Source organism: Hippoglossus stenolepis, chromosome 10 (assembly GCF_022539355.2).
Source record: "Hippoglossus stenolepis isolate QCI-W04-F060 chromosome 10, HSTE1.2, whole genome shotgun sequence".
NCBI lineage: Eukaryota > Metazoa > Chordata > Actinopteri > Pleuronectiformes > Pleuronectidae > Hippoglossus > Hippoglossus stenolepis.
This window is the reverse complement of record NC_061492.1, coordinates 1,001,868-1,017,785: the sequence shown is the minus strand read 5'-3', so window position 1 is coordinate 1,017,785 and position 15,918 is coordinate 1,001,868. Positions and strand designations below refer to the sequence as shown.

The following is a 15,918-nucleotide window of genomic DNA, read 5'->3' as shown; positions in this document are numbered from 1 at the left end:
TCCTGAACACACACACACACACACACACACACACACACACACACACACACTCTCTGTACCAGATTAGCGTGTGGAAATAAATGTGTTTTTGATTCGCTACAAATGAAAACACACACGTTAAACGACTGTCACGTGACACCGTGGAAAATTGAGCGTGCACATGTTCAGTGTTTGTGTGTATTTATAACCTTGACATGAATCCGTGTCTGTACGTGTGTGTGTACGTGCACGTCTGTAGCGCAGCGCTGTGGTTTTGGCGCCGCTCCCTCGTCTCATCTCCAATTAACAAAGACAAATCCGCTTCTATCGCCGCTAATGAGAGTCTTTAAGGTGAAGGGACTCTGTTTATTTAATAAGACGCATCTTATTTATTCGATTTCCATGAGAAAGAGAAAACGCCGCTGATTCTCCACGGCCGCCGAGGGATGGATTATACGAGCAGGAGGCGGAGGAAGATCTGGAAAGAAAGGATGAGGGAAAGGGGATAAGGAGTCATGGAGGAGAAGAACAAGCTGGATGACTAGGTGGGACAAGTGGGAAGAGGCGTAGCGGACGAGGGTGACAAAAGGAGGGATTAGAGGAGCGCGGGGGGGGCAGGGAAGCGAGGAAGAGGAGGTGTAAGTCAAAGAAAGTGTGAAGAAACAGGGGTTAAAAAAGTAAAAAAGAGGAAGAGCAGGTAAAACAAGGAGAAAGACGACAAAGGAAAGTTTGAGCCGATTCCACAACTCTGCAGAGGATGATGAGGGTGAAGAAGAGGGAGGAAGATTGACCAATAAGTGGAGAAGAAGCAATGAGACGAGAAGGAGTTTGACGTGTTCTGATCTGTGTGTTTCCGCAGGTGGAGCTGACCGGCAGCAGCTCGTTCGACTACATCCACCCCGGCGATCACGTGGAGATGGCGGAGCAGCTCGGCATGAAGCTCCCCCCCGGCCGAGGGCTGTCTCTGTCCCAGGGAACCGTCAACGAAGACGGGGCGTCCTCGGCCTCGTCGTCGTCGCACTCCGAGACTCCGGAACCAGGTAGGAAACCAGAGACAGACAGGTCCCGTCATCTTCATCATCACTTTTAAAGACACTTGAACTCAGAAGGGAAGTGAACAGAGACGGATGACGGAGTTTTGAACTCTTAAGGTTCATGAAACGTTAAATATTAACCGAAGAGTTAATAAATGTGGTAAACACAACGTCCCTCAGTGGAGCTCATGCCTCCATCAGTCCATCAGTCCCCTCATGAAACCACGTTCAAATCCACTTGATCCAGGATCACACTCACCTAACTAAAACACGACCTCACTGGTGAACTGTGGATTTAGTTGTTTTCGTGTGATGGTCACGATGGTTCCATGCTGCACCTGCAGGTGTTTGCTTCATATTTACCCTCCTCATCCTCCTCATCCTCCTCATCCTCCTCATCCTCCTCGACCCTCCTCATCCTCCTCATCCTCCTCATCCTCCTTATCCTCCTCCTCATCCTCCTCATCCTCCTCATCCTCCTCATCCTCCTCATCCTCCTCATCCTCCTCATCCTCCTCATCCTCCTCGACCCTCCTCATCCTCCTCATCCTCCTCATCCTCCTCATCCTCCTCATCCTCCTCATCCTCCTCATCCTCCTCATCCTCCTCGACCCTCCTCTTCCCTCGCTCGTTCCCCAGTATCCCAGCATGCCCTGCTGTAAGTTTGAATACAATTAGCGTGACACGTTGAAAAGCCGTCGCTGGTGTAAACGGAGAACGGACACATTCCTCATTGGGATTCGCTCCTCCTCCCTCCTCCTCCATCCTCCATCCCTCCCTCCTCTCCATCCCTCCATCCCTCCATCCCTCCATCCCTCCTCCATCCTCCATCCCTCCCTCCCTCCATCCCTCCCCCCCCTCCTCCTCCCCTCCATCCTCCATCCCCCCCCTCCATCCTCCATCTCCCTCCCTCCCCTCTCCTCCTCCATCCTCCTCCATCCCTCCATCCTTCCTCCTCCATCCCCATCCTCCATCCCCTCCCTCCATCCTCCCTCCCTCCATCCCTCCATCTCCATCCTCCCTCCCTCCCTCCCTCCCTCCCTCCCTCCCTCCCTCCCTCCCTCCCTCCATCCCTCCCTCCCTCCCTCCATCCCTCCCTCCCTCCATCCCTCCCTCCATCCCTCCATCCCTCCTCCTCATCCCTCCTCCTCCCTCTTCCCCCCTCCTCCATCCCTCATCTCCCCTCCTTTCTCCTTCCTTCCTCTTCCCTCCATCCCTCCCTCCATCTCTCCATCCCTCCATCTCCATCCTCCCTCCCTCCATCCCTCCATCCTCCTCCCTCCCTCCCTCCATCCCTCCCTCCATCCTCCATCCTCCATCCTCCTCCATCCTCCATCCCTCCATCCCATCCATTCCTCTATCCCTTTCCTTCATCCCTCCCTCCCTCCTCCTCCTCCATCCCTCCCTCCATCTCTCCATCCTCCATCCTCCATCCCTCCTCCTCCATCCCTCCCATCCCTCCCTCCTCCTCCCTCCATCCTCCTCCATCCCTCCATCCCTCCATCCTCCTCCTCCATCTCTTCCCCTTCCTCCTTCCTCCTTCCTCCATCCTCCTCCATCTCTCCCCCTCCTTCCTCCATCCCTCCATCCCTCCATCTTCATCTCCTCCATCCTCCTTCCTCCATCCCTCCATTCCTCTCTCCATCCTCCCTCCCTCCTCCCTCCCCCTCCCTCCCTCCCTCCATCCCTCCTCCCTCCATCCCTCCATCCCTCCATCCCTCCATCCCTCCCCTCCTCCCTCCATCCCTCCCTCCCTCCATCCCTCCATCCTCCATCCCTCCATCCTCTCCTTCACCACATGTTCAAGACTTTTTACCTTCCAAAGCTTTTCATTGTGCCTCTCTCATGCTGATGATAATTTAAGTATTAGGGGGAAATCCATTTATAAATTAAACAAAATGACTTGATATCCATCTAGTCCCTTAGTTCATCAGCCTGTTCAAACAACGAGGGGAAGATTGGCTTTGCGGCGGCCGGAGTCTTTGGAGACAGTGCGGTAATTAGATCTGCCGCGGATTTATTCTTGGCTGATTGGTGCCGGTGATGGGTGTGCGGGGGGGCTTTAAATTAATTGGAGTTCCACATTTGAGGGTTTTGTTCTTTTTCTTTTTCTTTTTTTTGTCTTTGACTTTCTGCAAACCTCTAACCGAGCCTCCCCGCGCACCCGAGTGCGGATGGAGAGAGCGACGGAGGATAAGAGGACATATATGCAGTTGTCAGTGTCAATTTGTCTGGAGAGACAGAAGAGAAAAGAGGATCTAAAACACGGAGGGGTGTTTCCCACTGCTAATTTGCCTATAAAGATATGACGATATGAAGACGTCCGAGAGGAGAAGGAGGGACAGAGGCCTGTGTGAACGTCTCAGTGATTCCCAGTGTTAATTTGGCCACAGAGACGGAGGAGATGAGGACAAAGGTGTTTGTTCTCCCATGTTAATCTGCCTAGAAAGAGAGAGACGTGAAGAAAGCGAGAGAAAGAGAGCGGCGAGGGATGTAGGGACGTGTTTGAATGTGCACGAGTGCTTAGCAATGTTAATTTCACCAAAGAAAAAGAGCGAGGCGGGAGGGAGAGGTTTCAGACGGACATGTATGAATGTGAAGGAGCGATCCCCAATGATAATGTGACCAGAGAGAGAGGGAGAGCGAGCATTAGGATTCATGTATGTGTTCTTTAATGTTAATTTGTCCGCAGAAGGAGAGGAGGAATAAAAAGTGGCTGGTATGAATTTGTATGAGAGCTTCCCAGGAGGAGGTGGGTGAATGGTATCAGGGTCCTGTTCATTTCATCCTCAGACAATCACAGCGTTTACATGCACTGAAGCAGCCTGGTCACTGGACACGTGCAGCTCCTCCTCCTCCCTCCACTTATTCTGCACGGCGTAAAGTGGCACTTAGTTGGTTCGAGTTTCGGTCGGACTTTTAAACACAAAGACCTGCTCCCTTGAAAGATGGTCGGGTTCAATCCAAAATGTGAGACCATACATCGGCGGGAAAAAAGCTCAACAGTCCAAAAACCACATTTAAATCCAATAGATGCTTCATTTCATTACGTTTAGATGTAAATATCAAGAAATTAAATCCTGAATATTCATCGTTTTGTTTCAAACCCAAATGTTTTTCATGTAAAAACAAAAGCTAAGGAATCCACCTCATGATTCCAGTATTGAGGACATTTAACCGCACATCATTCTAACTGTGGACAAACGGGACTAAAGTGTCTTTTCTCTTTTATATTATTTCTTCAACGTTACGTTCATGGCGTCCTCCTCTGCAGACAGTGAATAATACTTTTCCTCAGGCACTTTCGTCATTAGTTTTCGATCCAGTCGATACCTGGCGAATGCTGCATGTGTCCGGTTGAGCTTTTCCCATTTGTTTCCATCTTCTCCTCCTTGATGCATCTTTGTTCCTTTGGTTCCTCCCTCGCCAGCGCTCCTCCGTTCATCACCCGCCTCTTCTTTCATGCAGCGGTCGGCTCTGTCGATCGATCGCTGCTGCCTTTGTTTCTCCGTGAGGTTTCACACTCAGGACACCACTGCGTCTTTTCTGTATGCTAATGATTCATCATGTGCTGTTTTCTACCTGCTGACTTCATCCGGAGGAAGAGGAGGAGAGAGAGAATCAATCGCTGGACTGTTTTCAGACGTGAACTCCGGAGAATGTCCTCACGACGAGGTCCTGACTCTTCTCCGGAGTTTGTCTTTCACACATGAACGACGCAGCAGGACGTTTTCTGCTCAAACACAGAAACCTCTGGATGGCAGAGAAGTAACAAATTAATTCTGCAGCAGAGATCATGTGTTTTTGATTATATATCAAGACTAAACGCTGCCTGCTCCGTGGTTACACATCACACAGCTGACCCCGTCGTTTCAGTCACAGCTGAGTTCTGAAAGTGGAGTTAAAACACGAGTCGACCTTGGAGGAGAGCGATCTCACTTTGAAGCCCGACGCTGCGTTCACCCTCTTGCAGTTAAAGAGAGTCATCTTTAAAAGCACGTGACGCAATTTGACTAATATCAGTCAAACCGAGGCTGAGAGGCTGCTCGTCTTTAAATGCTCTGAAGGCTGAGTGGAGGAAAATTATTACTCATAAGACGGAGAAGAGGGGAAACTCTCATTTTCTCTCACTTACACATCATCAGCCGAGGGTCACGGGAACATCTCAGAACATGAAATGTGACTTGACTTTGACCTTTGACCTCCTTGGGAGCTGCCGCTTTTAAGGAAACTTTTTGTGGAGATAAAATTCAATATATCTGAAACGATCGTTCTCAATTACTGCAAAAGCTTCCAAATCATTAGGGCCGAAGATGGAAGGAGTTTCTCTTCTGTCCAAGTTGAATACAATTTTGATGCAAAAAAAAAGCGAGGTTTTTCTGATTCGCTGACAGAATTACCAACATTTACAAAAGATTTAATTTCTCAGCCTCTGAAGCAAAGAGACATGAAATAGAAAACATAATGTAGAGATCGGCAGATTAAAGGTTGCCTTTTCATTTTTCTGCGTCGTCGCCTGGAATTTGAAGTTTCTCCACGAAACAGGAAGTTGTATTTTGAGTAGCTGTCGTCAGATCAGCCCAAAACTTCACTTGCTTGAAGTATCACTGTTTTTAAGGAACATCAGTAAATACTTGATATTTATCAAATATATTTCTAACTTTAGTTTTATCATTTACAATTATTTTTTTCAAATGAACAAAACTATTGGCCCTGAATTTTCATGACGACTTCTTTAACAGAAAAGCAACAACTCTTTGTTTGCTTTGTCGTTTATCGTTTCTGTTCTTCTCTGGGACGATAATCTGTGTTATCACAATGTTCACGTTTAAAACTGCATCTTAAAATCCAGCCAGCGCAGACTTCACGCCCTCAGTGTTTCCTCTCCAACTTTTCCCAAGTTTAACTTTCCTCAAGTTGCTTGACTCCCCAGCGTCATGTTATTAATTTCCCTCAGATTCACGCCACCAAGCTCCTAGTTAATTGAGTATTTATTTCAATTTTCTCTCATCAGAGGGAAGAATTAGTTAGAAAAACAGTAAATTTCAAAGTCCTTCTGGAAGTAACAGTGGTTCTGCCCTCCAGCAAAACACCATAAGTTCTCCATTATTAGCTCCTCGCGGTCTAATTGTCCGCGGCGTCGCCTTATTTCAACATCATAAGTCTTTGATTATTGTTGCTAATTACGCTATTAGCACAATGGAGGGGAATAATTCGTCATAATCGCTCACATTTATCATAATTACCCAAGTTTACAGTCACCTACGTTTAATGTCATTTAGAGCGGCCATCGGCAGCGGCAGCCGCCCAAGGACAAGCTGGGGTGGTGTGTGTGTGTGTGTGTGTGTGTGTGTGTGTGTGTGTGTGTGTGTGTGTGTGTGTTCATGCTGGAGTGTGTTTGTATTTGAAATGTCACTTGGACTCCACGCCAAGAGGCAAAGGTCAGATCTGGCGGGATACACACACTCACACACACACACACACACACACACACACACACACACACACACACTTATCTTTACAGGAGTGAAGATCGAACATTTCAGCGTCAAGCCTCGTTTGTTGTGTGTTTTATCTCAAACTCTGTGTCTTATAGAAAACTGTGGAAATATGATTTTAAAACCTTTAATTTTCATAGACTTTAATAAAGATGGACGACATGACAGCCCCCTGGTGGCTGGCTGCAGTATAGGTCACAAACCCTCCTCCTCCATGTTAGCAGATGGGACATGGACCAAACTAAAAAGTCAAAGTAAACGTTAAATAAACGTTTTTAAAAGATGGTTCCAGTCATTTCAGGTCGTTCTTCTCTCCCTGGTGTTTGTGTTTCTCTCCTCTTCCTCTCTTTCTCTACCTCCTGTCCTCTACATCCTCTCCTTCCTCCTCCTCTTCTCTCTACTCCTTCTTTACCTCTTTCCCTCCTTCGTTCTTCTCTCTGTGATGTTTGTGTTTCTGATCACGGCCTGAAGAAACGAACAGCTGCTGTAAAACTTGAGTTTGAGCTGCAGCCTCGACTGAACTGAGTCTTTCCTGACACATAAAGAGCTTCTTCCTGCTAAATGATTTCCATACATCCTCCAAACTCCACTCACTGGGAGAATTAGTCACAATGGATTTAGTAAAAGTGCTCAAATTAATTAAATCAGTGTCACGAGAGTGTGTTATTTTTTTTTTTAAGAAAAGCAATAAAACCACTTGAGGCAAACAAAGAACTTTTCAGAGGCTGAGGATTATTACTAAAGCAAAATTATCCGTTTGGTTAAGTTTTATTAAACCGCCGCCGCTCGCTGCCGCTCTAAATGGAATCTTTAGAGTACACAATAGCCAATCACGGGCTATTATTATTACAGTTTTCTAATTAGGCTTCTTAACGAGGCCGGGGCTGTTTACAATAAGAGCTGTTCAGATAACAGCAGCAGAGGACAGGGCGGCTCCGGACGACAAATGAAGCGCTCCTCTCTGCTATCTGTCTGTCACTGCGGCGATAACACAGGAACTTCTCAAAGTCCAGGACTCAAGTTTTAATTTGTGAGAGAGAGAGAGAGAGAGAGAGAGAGAGAGAGAGAGAGAGAGAGAGAGAGAGAGAGAGAGAGAGAGAAGAGAGAGAGAGAGAGAGAGGGAGAGAGAGAGAGAGAGAGAGAGAGAGAGAGAGAGAGAGAGAGAGAGAGAGAGAGAGAGAGAGAGAGAGAGAGAGAGAGAGAGAGGGAGAGAGAGAGAGAGAGAGAGGGAGAGAGAGAGAGAGAGAGAGAGAGAGAGAGAGAGAGAGACAGAGAGAGAGAGAGAGAGAGAGGCAGAGAGAGAGAGAGAGAGAGAGAGCACTGTGAAGACATGATGATATTTGAGGAGGAGGAAGAGGGTTAGAGAGCGAAAGATCCTGAGTTTTTAAACAAGACAGTTGTTGAGGAGAGATAAAAATGAAAGGGGAGATGAAGAAAGGAGGCAAAGAGGAAGAGGAGAAATGAAATGAATGAATGAATGAATAAAAATAGATGAAAAGAGGAAAAAGGTGGGGAGCACCTTTACTGATGTAGAAAGAAATAAAGAAGGAAATGGTTAAAAGGGAAGGAAGGAAGGAAGGAGGAAGGAAGGAAGGAGGGTAGAAAGAAACTTAATTCTTTGAGAAACTGTGGAGTCGCCCTCTGCTGGTCATTTCGGATAATACAGGTCGTCCAAGAACTTTGTTTAAATAAAGTTCTCAAATCAGCAGGATTTCGACGGAGGTTCACGTTCGTATCTCGGTGAAACGTCGTGTTTAGAAATTCTCCAGTAAAACAACACGTCGTCGTCTCCATCTGGTCTCAGACGAGAAGTCGTGGTTGGAGTTCGGCGGCGGCGGCGGCAGCTCCTCACGGACGTGTCTGTTAAAGCAGTTAGCAGCTCGATGAACACGGCCGCCGCGTCTACTCCTCGTCACGCCTTCCTCTGATTACCGATGTTAATCTGCTCAGTCCGTCCATCTGTCCCTCGCTCTGCCGCCGCCTGCTTCCAATTACACCAAACACACTCTCCTCCTCCTTCTTCTTCTTCCTCCTCCTCTTCTTCTTGTGTTTTTTCTCCCTTGTTTGGTCGTGTTTTATCTGGGGACGCCGCTGTCTTCTGGCCAAACACGAACGGAGGGACGAGGACAGAAAGTAAAAGAGAGGAAATAAAGACAGAAGGACGAGAGGACAAAAGAGAAAGCTATAGAGGAGATGAAAAATAATACAGAGAAAAAGATGATATGTTCTGAAGTTTTCATCTGAAAAGATAAATCTCATTAAAAATAAATCAGACGTGTTTTTTCTCAGTGGACAAACAAGAGGCGGGGTTTATGAGCGATACTGCAGCCAGCCACCAGGGGGCGATCACGACTCTTATGGCTTCTCATCTGGAAAAAACAAATGAAGTTTTCTCTTCACTGGGACCCAAACCAGCGAGGACAGACCCAGAGCTACAGGACAAAGTGTCCACATACATTTGGCCACATGACCTCCTCCAACCCTCCCTTCTGTCGCTCCCTCTTCAGGCGTCTTTTCACTGGAATCCATCCCCAGAAGAGGAAGACGAGGAGCTAAAGACAGATTAGAAAAAGCCTTAAAGTCCCGACACAGGGAGATCAGTGAGCGGGGGAGGCGTGGGGGTGAGGCGGAGGGGAGGTGTCTCTGTGGAGGAGAGACAGGAGGGAGGAAAAAAAGAAGAAGAAGAAAGACAAAGACGAGTTGGATGCGTCTCCAGACTATTAGAGCGCTGTTTGATTTGAGCTCATTGTTCTGATGAGACTGTCAAAGTAAAAGTCTTTCTTCATCACTGCAGAGAGGAGGAGGAGGGAGGGGGAGAGAGAGGAGCAGGAGGATGAGGAGAGGGAGGAAGAGGAGGAAGAGGAGTGGTTTTACCTCTCTTTACCTTTGGTTCCCAGGCTCTTGTATTGTGGGAAAAAGGCTTTGAGGGAATCTACCATCACACACACATTTTAAATCTGTGTGAAGAAGTACAAGTGGTGTGTGTGTGTGTGTGTGTGTGTGTGTGTGTGTGTGTGTGTGTGTGTGTGTGTGTGTGTGTGTGTGTGTGTGTGTGTGTGTGTGTGTGTGTGTGTTCCTCCATCTTTTCCTCTCCTCCTCTCCTTCCCCTCTCCTTCCTCCTCCTCTTCTCTCTACTCCTTCTTTACCTCTTTCCCTCCTTCGTTCTTCATTTTTCTTCTCCTTCTTTTTCTGACTCATCCATTTCCTTCCTCCTCCTCCTCCTCCTCCTCCTCCTCCTCCTCCTTCAGTAAACCGAAAAATTATCGCTCTGGCTTTTCTTCCTGACACAATTTGTCAAATCCTCCCTGAGAGGTAACACATTCTATTCATAAGGCCAGACTCCCCCCCCCCTCCCTCCCTCCCCCGTTCCTCCCCCGCTGACGTTAGTGATTCAATTACATCGGCGGAGGCGACAGTGAGGAACATGACAGGACAGTTACAGAGTGTTTACACAATTCAACTCTCACTGACAACATGTATATAACAGCCATAACACACTTGGCTCCGGCTGTTGCATTGTGGGTAACACAGGGAGGCTGCAGGAAGTGGTGGAAAAGAGCAACAAACGAGGGAGTCGACAGACGAGAGGGAGGAAGAGGAGGGAGGAGGAGGAGGAGGAGGAGGAGGAGGAGGAGAGAGGACATGTAAGACAGAGGAGCTGAGGGACAGATTGATATTTACTGTAATCAGAACCTAAACCCTTAACTTAACCAAACCTTAAAACTGAACAAACCTAAAATGATCTTAACATGAACATAACCTAAACCCTTAACTTAACTGAAACACAAACCTAAACATGATGTTAAATTAACCTATCTAACCTTAACCTAACCTTTACTTAAACTAAACCTAATCTTAACTTAACCTGACGTGAACTTAAAGTCTTCACTTTAAAATGTAATGATTTATGTTTTGTGTGATTTGCTTTTCATCCCATAATAATGTGTAAATAGACTTAGGTCCCCACAACATGAGCCACACCTGGAACACACACACACACACACACACACACACACACACACACACACACACACACACACACACACACACACACAGAAACAAATGTCACTTCCTTGTGAAAATAAAAGTCTCTTAACAACTTCTGTTCTTTGAAGGCCTCAGTAGGAGATTTTATTTTCTGGAAATCACATTTTTAAAAGCGAAGGTTGTTATTACCTGTTCGAGGTCATTCACGTTTCCACGGCGACAGATGTCCTCTGACAGTGAGTCTGTGTGAGTCTGTTACGTTTGTGTTGTTTTGCGGCCTCTGCGCCGGTCGGGCCTTTTGTCGTTGGCGATTGCTGCTGTTGTGGAAGAATAAGTTGGACCTTGAACCGTCGAACAGGAAACTCATCGTCTGTCTGAAGACGAGAATCAGCAGAGTAACAGGACGTCAAGTCGGAGGACGACTGAAGAGGAAAGACGGACTGAAGCTGCTCTGAAAGTGATTCTCTACACTTTGATTGTTGAGTTTGGTGTCATTGCACCGTTTTGTCGTGGCGAGGTATTGTCGTGGCGAGGTATTGTCATGGCGGCTGGTGGAGGTTGCCGTGACCTTGCTGTTGCTGGCTTTGTCTCGGCGCCGTCACGTTAGCTTGTTATCAGTCGGACACAACGGGCTCCATGAACCAGGCGGCGTTATTAGACTGTCTGACAATGATACACCGTCCCGCCGAGACACACACACACACACACACACACACACACACACACACACACACACACACGCCATGTAACATGTGGAAAGAACCCTGGGCACTCTGGGTATTGTCCAAAGATCACAGGCGTAGGTGAGTTGTTCTTTTTAATTAATCATTTGTCCTTCAAACGGGGGAAAGTTTCCGTGCTGTAGATAATTAGGTCCCAGAGTCGGCGGCGCCGGAGCCGGCAGCCACCTGCTGCCTTTGTAGCGCTAATCTTTGTCTTGTAGGAGCGTCGTCCCCGAAGACGCCACGGCAACGCACGCCGAGCGAGCAGAATGAGAAAACACCTCTGAATCCCCACATGACCCCCCCCCCTTACCCTCGTCCTCCTGCTCTTCTTCTTCCCTCTGCTCCTCCTCCTTTCTTCTCTGCTCGTCTTTTCCTCCTCAACCACTCCACCTCCTCTCTCCCTCCATCTCTCTTCCCTCCATTCCTCCTCTTTCTCCCCTTCTTTGTATTCCTCCCTTCCATCTGTTTCTCCTCCAAATCTTCTTATTCCATTATTTCCCCCCTCACTTCAACTGCTACTCCTCTACTTCCTCTTCCTCTCCTCTCCTCCTACCTCTACTTCTTCTCTCCTCCTCTACTTCCTCTTCCTCTCCTCTCCTCCTACCTCTTCTTCTTCTTCCTCCTCTACTTCCTCTTCCTCTCTCCCTTCCTCTTCTTCTTCTCTCCTCCTCTACTTCCTCTTCCTCTCCTCTCTTCCTCCCTCTTCTTCTTCTTTCCTCCTCTACTTCCTCTTCCTCTCCTCTCTTCCTACCTCTTCTTCTTCTCTCTCCTCTCTACTTCCTCTTCCTCTGCTCTCTTCCACCTCTACTTCTTCTTCTCTCCTCCTCTACTTCCTCTTCCTCTCCTCTCTTCCTCTTCTCTCCTACTCTACTTCCTCTTCCTCTCCTTTCTTCCTACCTCTTCCTCTTCTCTCCCCCTCTACTTCCTCTTCCTCTCCTTCTTCTACCACATCTTTGTGTTTTTCTTTTATTTCTCTCCTTCAGCTTCATCTTTTATTCTGTCTCGTCCTCCCTCTGTTTTCTTCTTCTTTTCTTTTCTCCCCCTCCTGCTTCCACTTCTCTCTTATCTTCTTTCTTCTTCTTTGGTTTATCTTCTCTTCCCTCTTCTCCTCTTCCATCCTTTCTTCTTCTCTTTCCCTGGTTTCTTTCCTCTCGCCCACTCGCTCCTCTTCTTCTTCTCCTCTTCTTCTTCTCCTCTTGTTCTTCTAGTATTTTCTTCTTTTTTCCTTTTCTCCTTCGTTCATGCAGAAATGGTTTAATTGTAAATGAACGCAGTGTGTGTGTGTGTGTGTGTGTGTGTGTGTGTGTGTGTGTGTGTGTGTGTGTGTGTGTGTGTGTGTCTGTGTGTGTGTGTGTGTGTGTGTGTGTGTGTGTGTGTGTGTGTGTGTGTGTGTGTGTGTGTGTGTGTGTGTGTGTGTGTGTGGGTCTGTGGGGGAAACTAATCCCATTAATTCAAAGTGAATAACAAAGAGAGAGAGAGGGTCCAGTTCCCCTGTCGTTCGTCCGTCCTCCCTCTCTCCTGCTCCCTCCATCATCATTATTCCTCCGTCAGATCGGCGGCTGATTTCCTGGAGGACTGCGAGAAAACCGCCCGACTGACGGAGGGATGGAGGGAGCGAGAGAGGGGGAGGAGGCAGGGAGTTGTTGCTTCTCCTGGGGAGACGCCTGTCCTCGTTTCTTTCTCCTCCTTCTGTTTCTCTTTCTTTCTTCAACGTTCATCTTCCCATTCTTTCCTGATGTACTTTTTTCTCCTTTGCCTTTTGCTTCTCTTCCCTTTTTCTTTCCTTTCTCCTTCGCCTCTGCTCCTTTATTCTCTCCCTCTCCATGTTAATGTTTTTACTTTTATCCATCGCTTCTTTCACCTCATCTGTTCTTTTTCTCTTTCTACTATTTTGACTCTTTTCCAGTGTTCCCCTCTTTTTCCACTCTCTCGTTCCTCTTATCTCTTGTTGGTCTCTCTCCTTTCATTCCTTCTCTCGCCTCCTTTATTCCCTCCACTCTCTCCTGTTTTCTCTCTCTCTCCCTCTTCAAGGACATTTATATTATAAAGGATGAATTTGCATATTAATTCATTTCTTTCAATTTTCTCAGATTAGACGTTGTCAACACGTATCAGTGCTGATCAAACCAGGACGTCCACCAGAGACCTGTGTGTGTGTGTGTGTGTGTGTGTGTGTGTGTGTGTGTGTGTGTGAGTGTGTGTGTGTGTGTGTGTGTGTGTGTGTGTGTGTGTGTGTGAGTGTGAGTGTGAGTGTTGAGAGTGTGTGTGTGTGTGTGTGAGCAGCAGAAGGTGGAGCTTTAAAGCACACACACACACACACACACACACACACACACACACACACACACGCAGCACTGACACAACAGACCCACCTGATGGAGGCATGTTCCACGTGACACCAGTTGGGATCCGATCGGGCCAAGTTCTGAAAAAGTAAAGAAATGATTTTCGTTTTCATCAGCAGACGTTTAACTTTTGAGACACACACGTACGCTGCCATGGTAACAACAACAACAAGGTAACGTGCACTCAGTGCTTCAGGGTCAATGGACGATGCACCTCCTCCTCCTCCTCCTCCACCTCCTCCTCCTGTTGTACAAAATGAACCCAGTGATATCTTGGATGTGAACACTGCCTCCTGCTGGTGATGACGTCAATCACAGTCAGAGTTTGTGGAGTTGTGAGGTCGAGATCCCGCCCATACACGTGCTCCACCAATCAGGAGTCAGTCTCAGCTGCCAATCATAACGTCTCCGCCCACACTTGAACAAACATCAGTGTCTTTGACAAACATTTTTTTACTTGTCCCATGTCCCGTCTGCCAACATGGAGGAGGCAGGGTTTATGGCCTGTACTGCAGCCAGCCACCAGGGGGCGAGTCACCTTTAGGGAGACGTCATGTCATCCATCTTTATTATCTTTGTGATGTCACAGATCTCAGATGGTAAAGTCGAGGAGACTTGTTATTACTGATTAAAAGTGACGGGTTCCTCCAAGTACACTAACACCATTTAACATCCGCTGAACTGGTCAGTGTGTGTGTGTGTGTGTGTGTGTGTGTGTGTGTGTGTGTGTGTGTGTGAGGGGGCGTTCCCGGCTGTCTCTCCCCCCCGTCACTCCCTCTGATGGATGGAGAAGTTATTAATATGCAGTTGATTTCTAGGAGCTGACGGCGGCTGACGAATGGAGCGTCTCACCTTCAGTAACCGCTGACGCCTCCTGACTCGGGGGGGGGGGGGCTCACTGTGTGGGATTTTGTTTTGAAGGACGCGACTGTCGCTGAAGCAATAATCTGAAACACCGTGTTGCTGATATCTTCGGGGATGAAGACTTTTATTTTGACAGTCGTGACATGAGGAGATTGCAGCTTTCGCACACGGAGTCGTTCTCCTTAACAAACCTTTAATTTGAGCTGGACGTCCTGTCCGCCTCGTCTTTGTCTCCAGACAAGTGTTGACGTTTCGCCGTTTGATTGTCATGTGCGCCTTGGAGATGACTGACAGCCTGACAGCTGCTGTGATTGGCTGACTGCCCCTGCTGACACAATGAATGTATTTATTTGTTTTAAACCAATTAAAATGGCTCCGCTCGTGTTTCGGCCTCAAACACTTTGACTTTCTGACGCTCTGAAGATTCTCTGTGTGAAATCTTGTCATTTGTTTGTCTCTGTTGACGCCTTTTAAATGTTTTCCAACATATTATGATTATCAGCTTTACAAGCTAAGGTAGCTAAGCTGTGATTAATTAAGTTTATCTAACGTTAGAGACACTTTGTTAATGTGGTCGAAGGCTCATGTTAACTTTTACTGATCCAACAAAACGTGGGACATAAACCTACTTATATACTTGTATAATAAAATCTCTCTGATCATATCGTTCAGTAAATACAACAACACAGTCAATCATCCTCTCAGTTACATATTGATGTTAAGTTGATCCTGTGTGTGTTTGTGTGTGTTTGTGTGTGTTTGTGTTTGTCAGTGGAGTCCAGCAGTCCCAGCCTCTTGGCCCCTGATAACATTCTGGAACGCTCCTTCTTCATCCGGATGAAGTCGACGCTCACGAAGAGAGGAGTTCACATCAAGTCCTCGGGATTCAAGGTTCGGTTTTAAACTTCTCACTCTGAAAGCTGTGGAAATCAGGTGATTTCCTCCCTGAGGTCACGAGACATTATCTCATATAACATCAGACAAGAATTTAGTTAGACAGTCGTTGTGTGGGTGTGTGTGTGTGTGTGTGTGCGTGTGTGTGTGTGTGTGTGTGTGTGTGTGTGTGTGTGTGTGTGTGTGTGTGTGTGTGTGTTGCTAGTCGATGGCTCAGTCTTATGATCTGTGTTCAATTGAAGTGATCCATATGCAAATTTATAATCTCACCAGGGACGACTACGTGCCGTGTGTGTGTGTGTGTGTGTGTGTGTGTGTGTGTCTGTGTGTGTGCTTCATGTCATCTTGTTCCACATTGTGTTCTTTTTGTATTCCATGTCTTGTAGCCTTGTCAGATTTCCCCCCATCGTGTCGTATGATCAGTGATGATGTGTGGAAGTCAGAAAAGGATTTTTAAAACCAATACGATTAGAGACATGATCTACAACTCATCGAGATGAACCGATCTGTCTCCATCATAATATTAATGACATTATGAGGAGTTTATATCGAATGGTATCATTACAATATTACAAAGTTAGCATTGGCTGAT

At 47.1% G+C, this 15,918-nt stretch overlaps 1 protein-coding gene across 1 annotated transcript in view; it reads left to right on the top strand.

Moving 5' to 3' along the window:
* The window catches only part of LOC118117074 (neuronal PAS domain-containing protein 3), a 208,249-nt gene that overhangs the window by 172,590 nt on the left and 19,741 nt on the right, over nt 1–15,918 (top strand). Inside the window, exons 6-7 of the mRNA XM_047341827.1 lie at nt 839–1,019; nt 15,205–15,323. Coding sequence (XP_047197783.1) covers nt 839–1,019; nt 15,205–15,323 — 300 coding nt within the window. The remainder of the gene's footprint in view (nt 1–838; nt 1,020–15,204; nt 15,324–15,918) is intronic.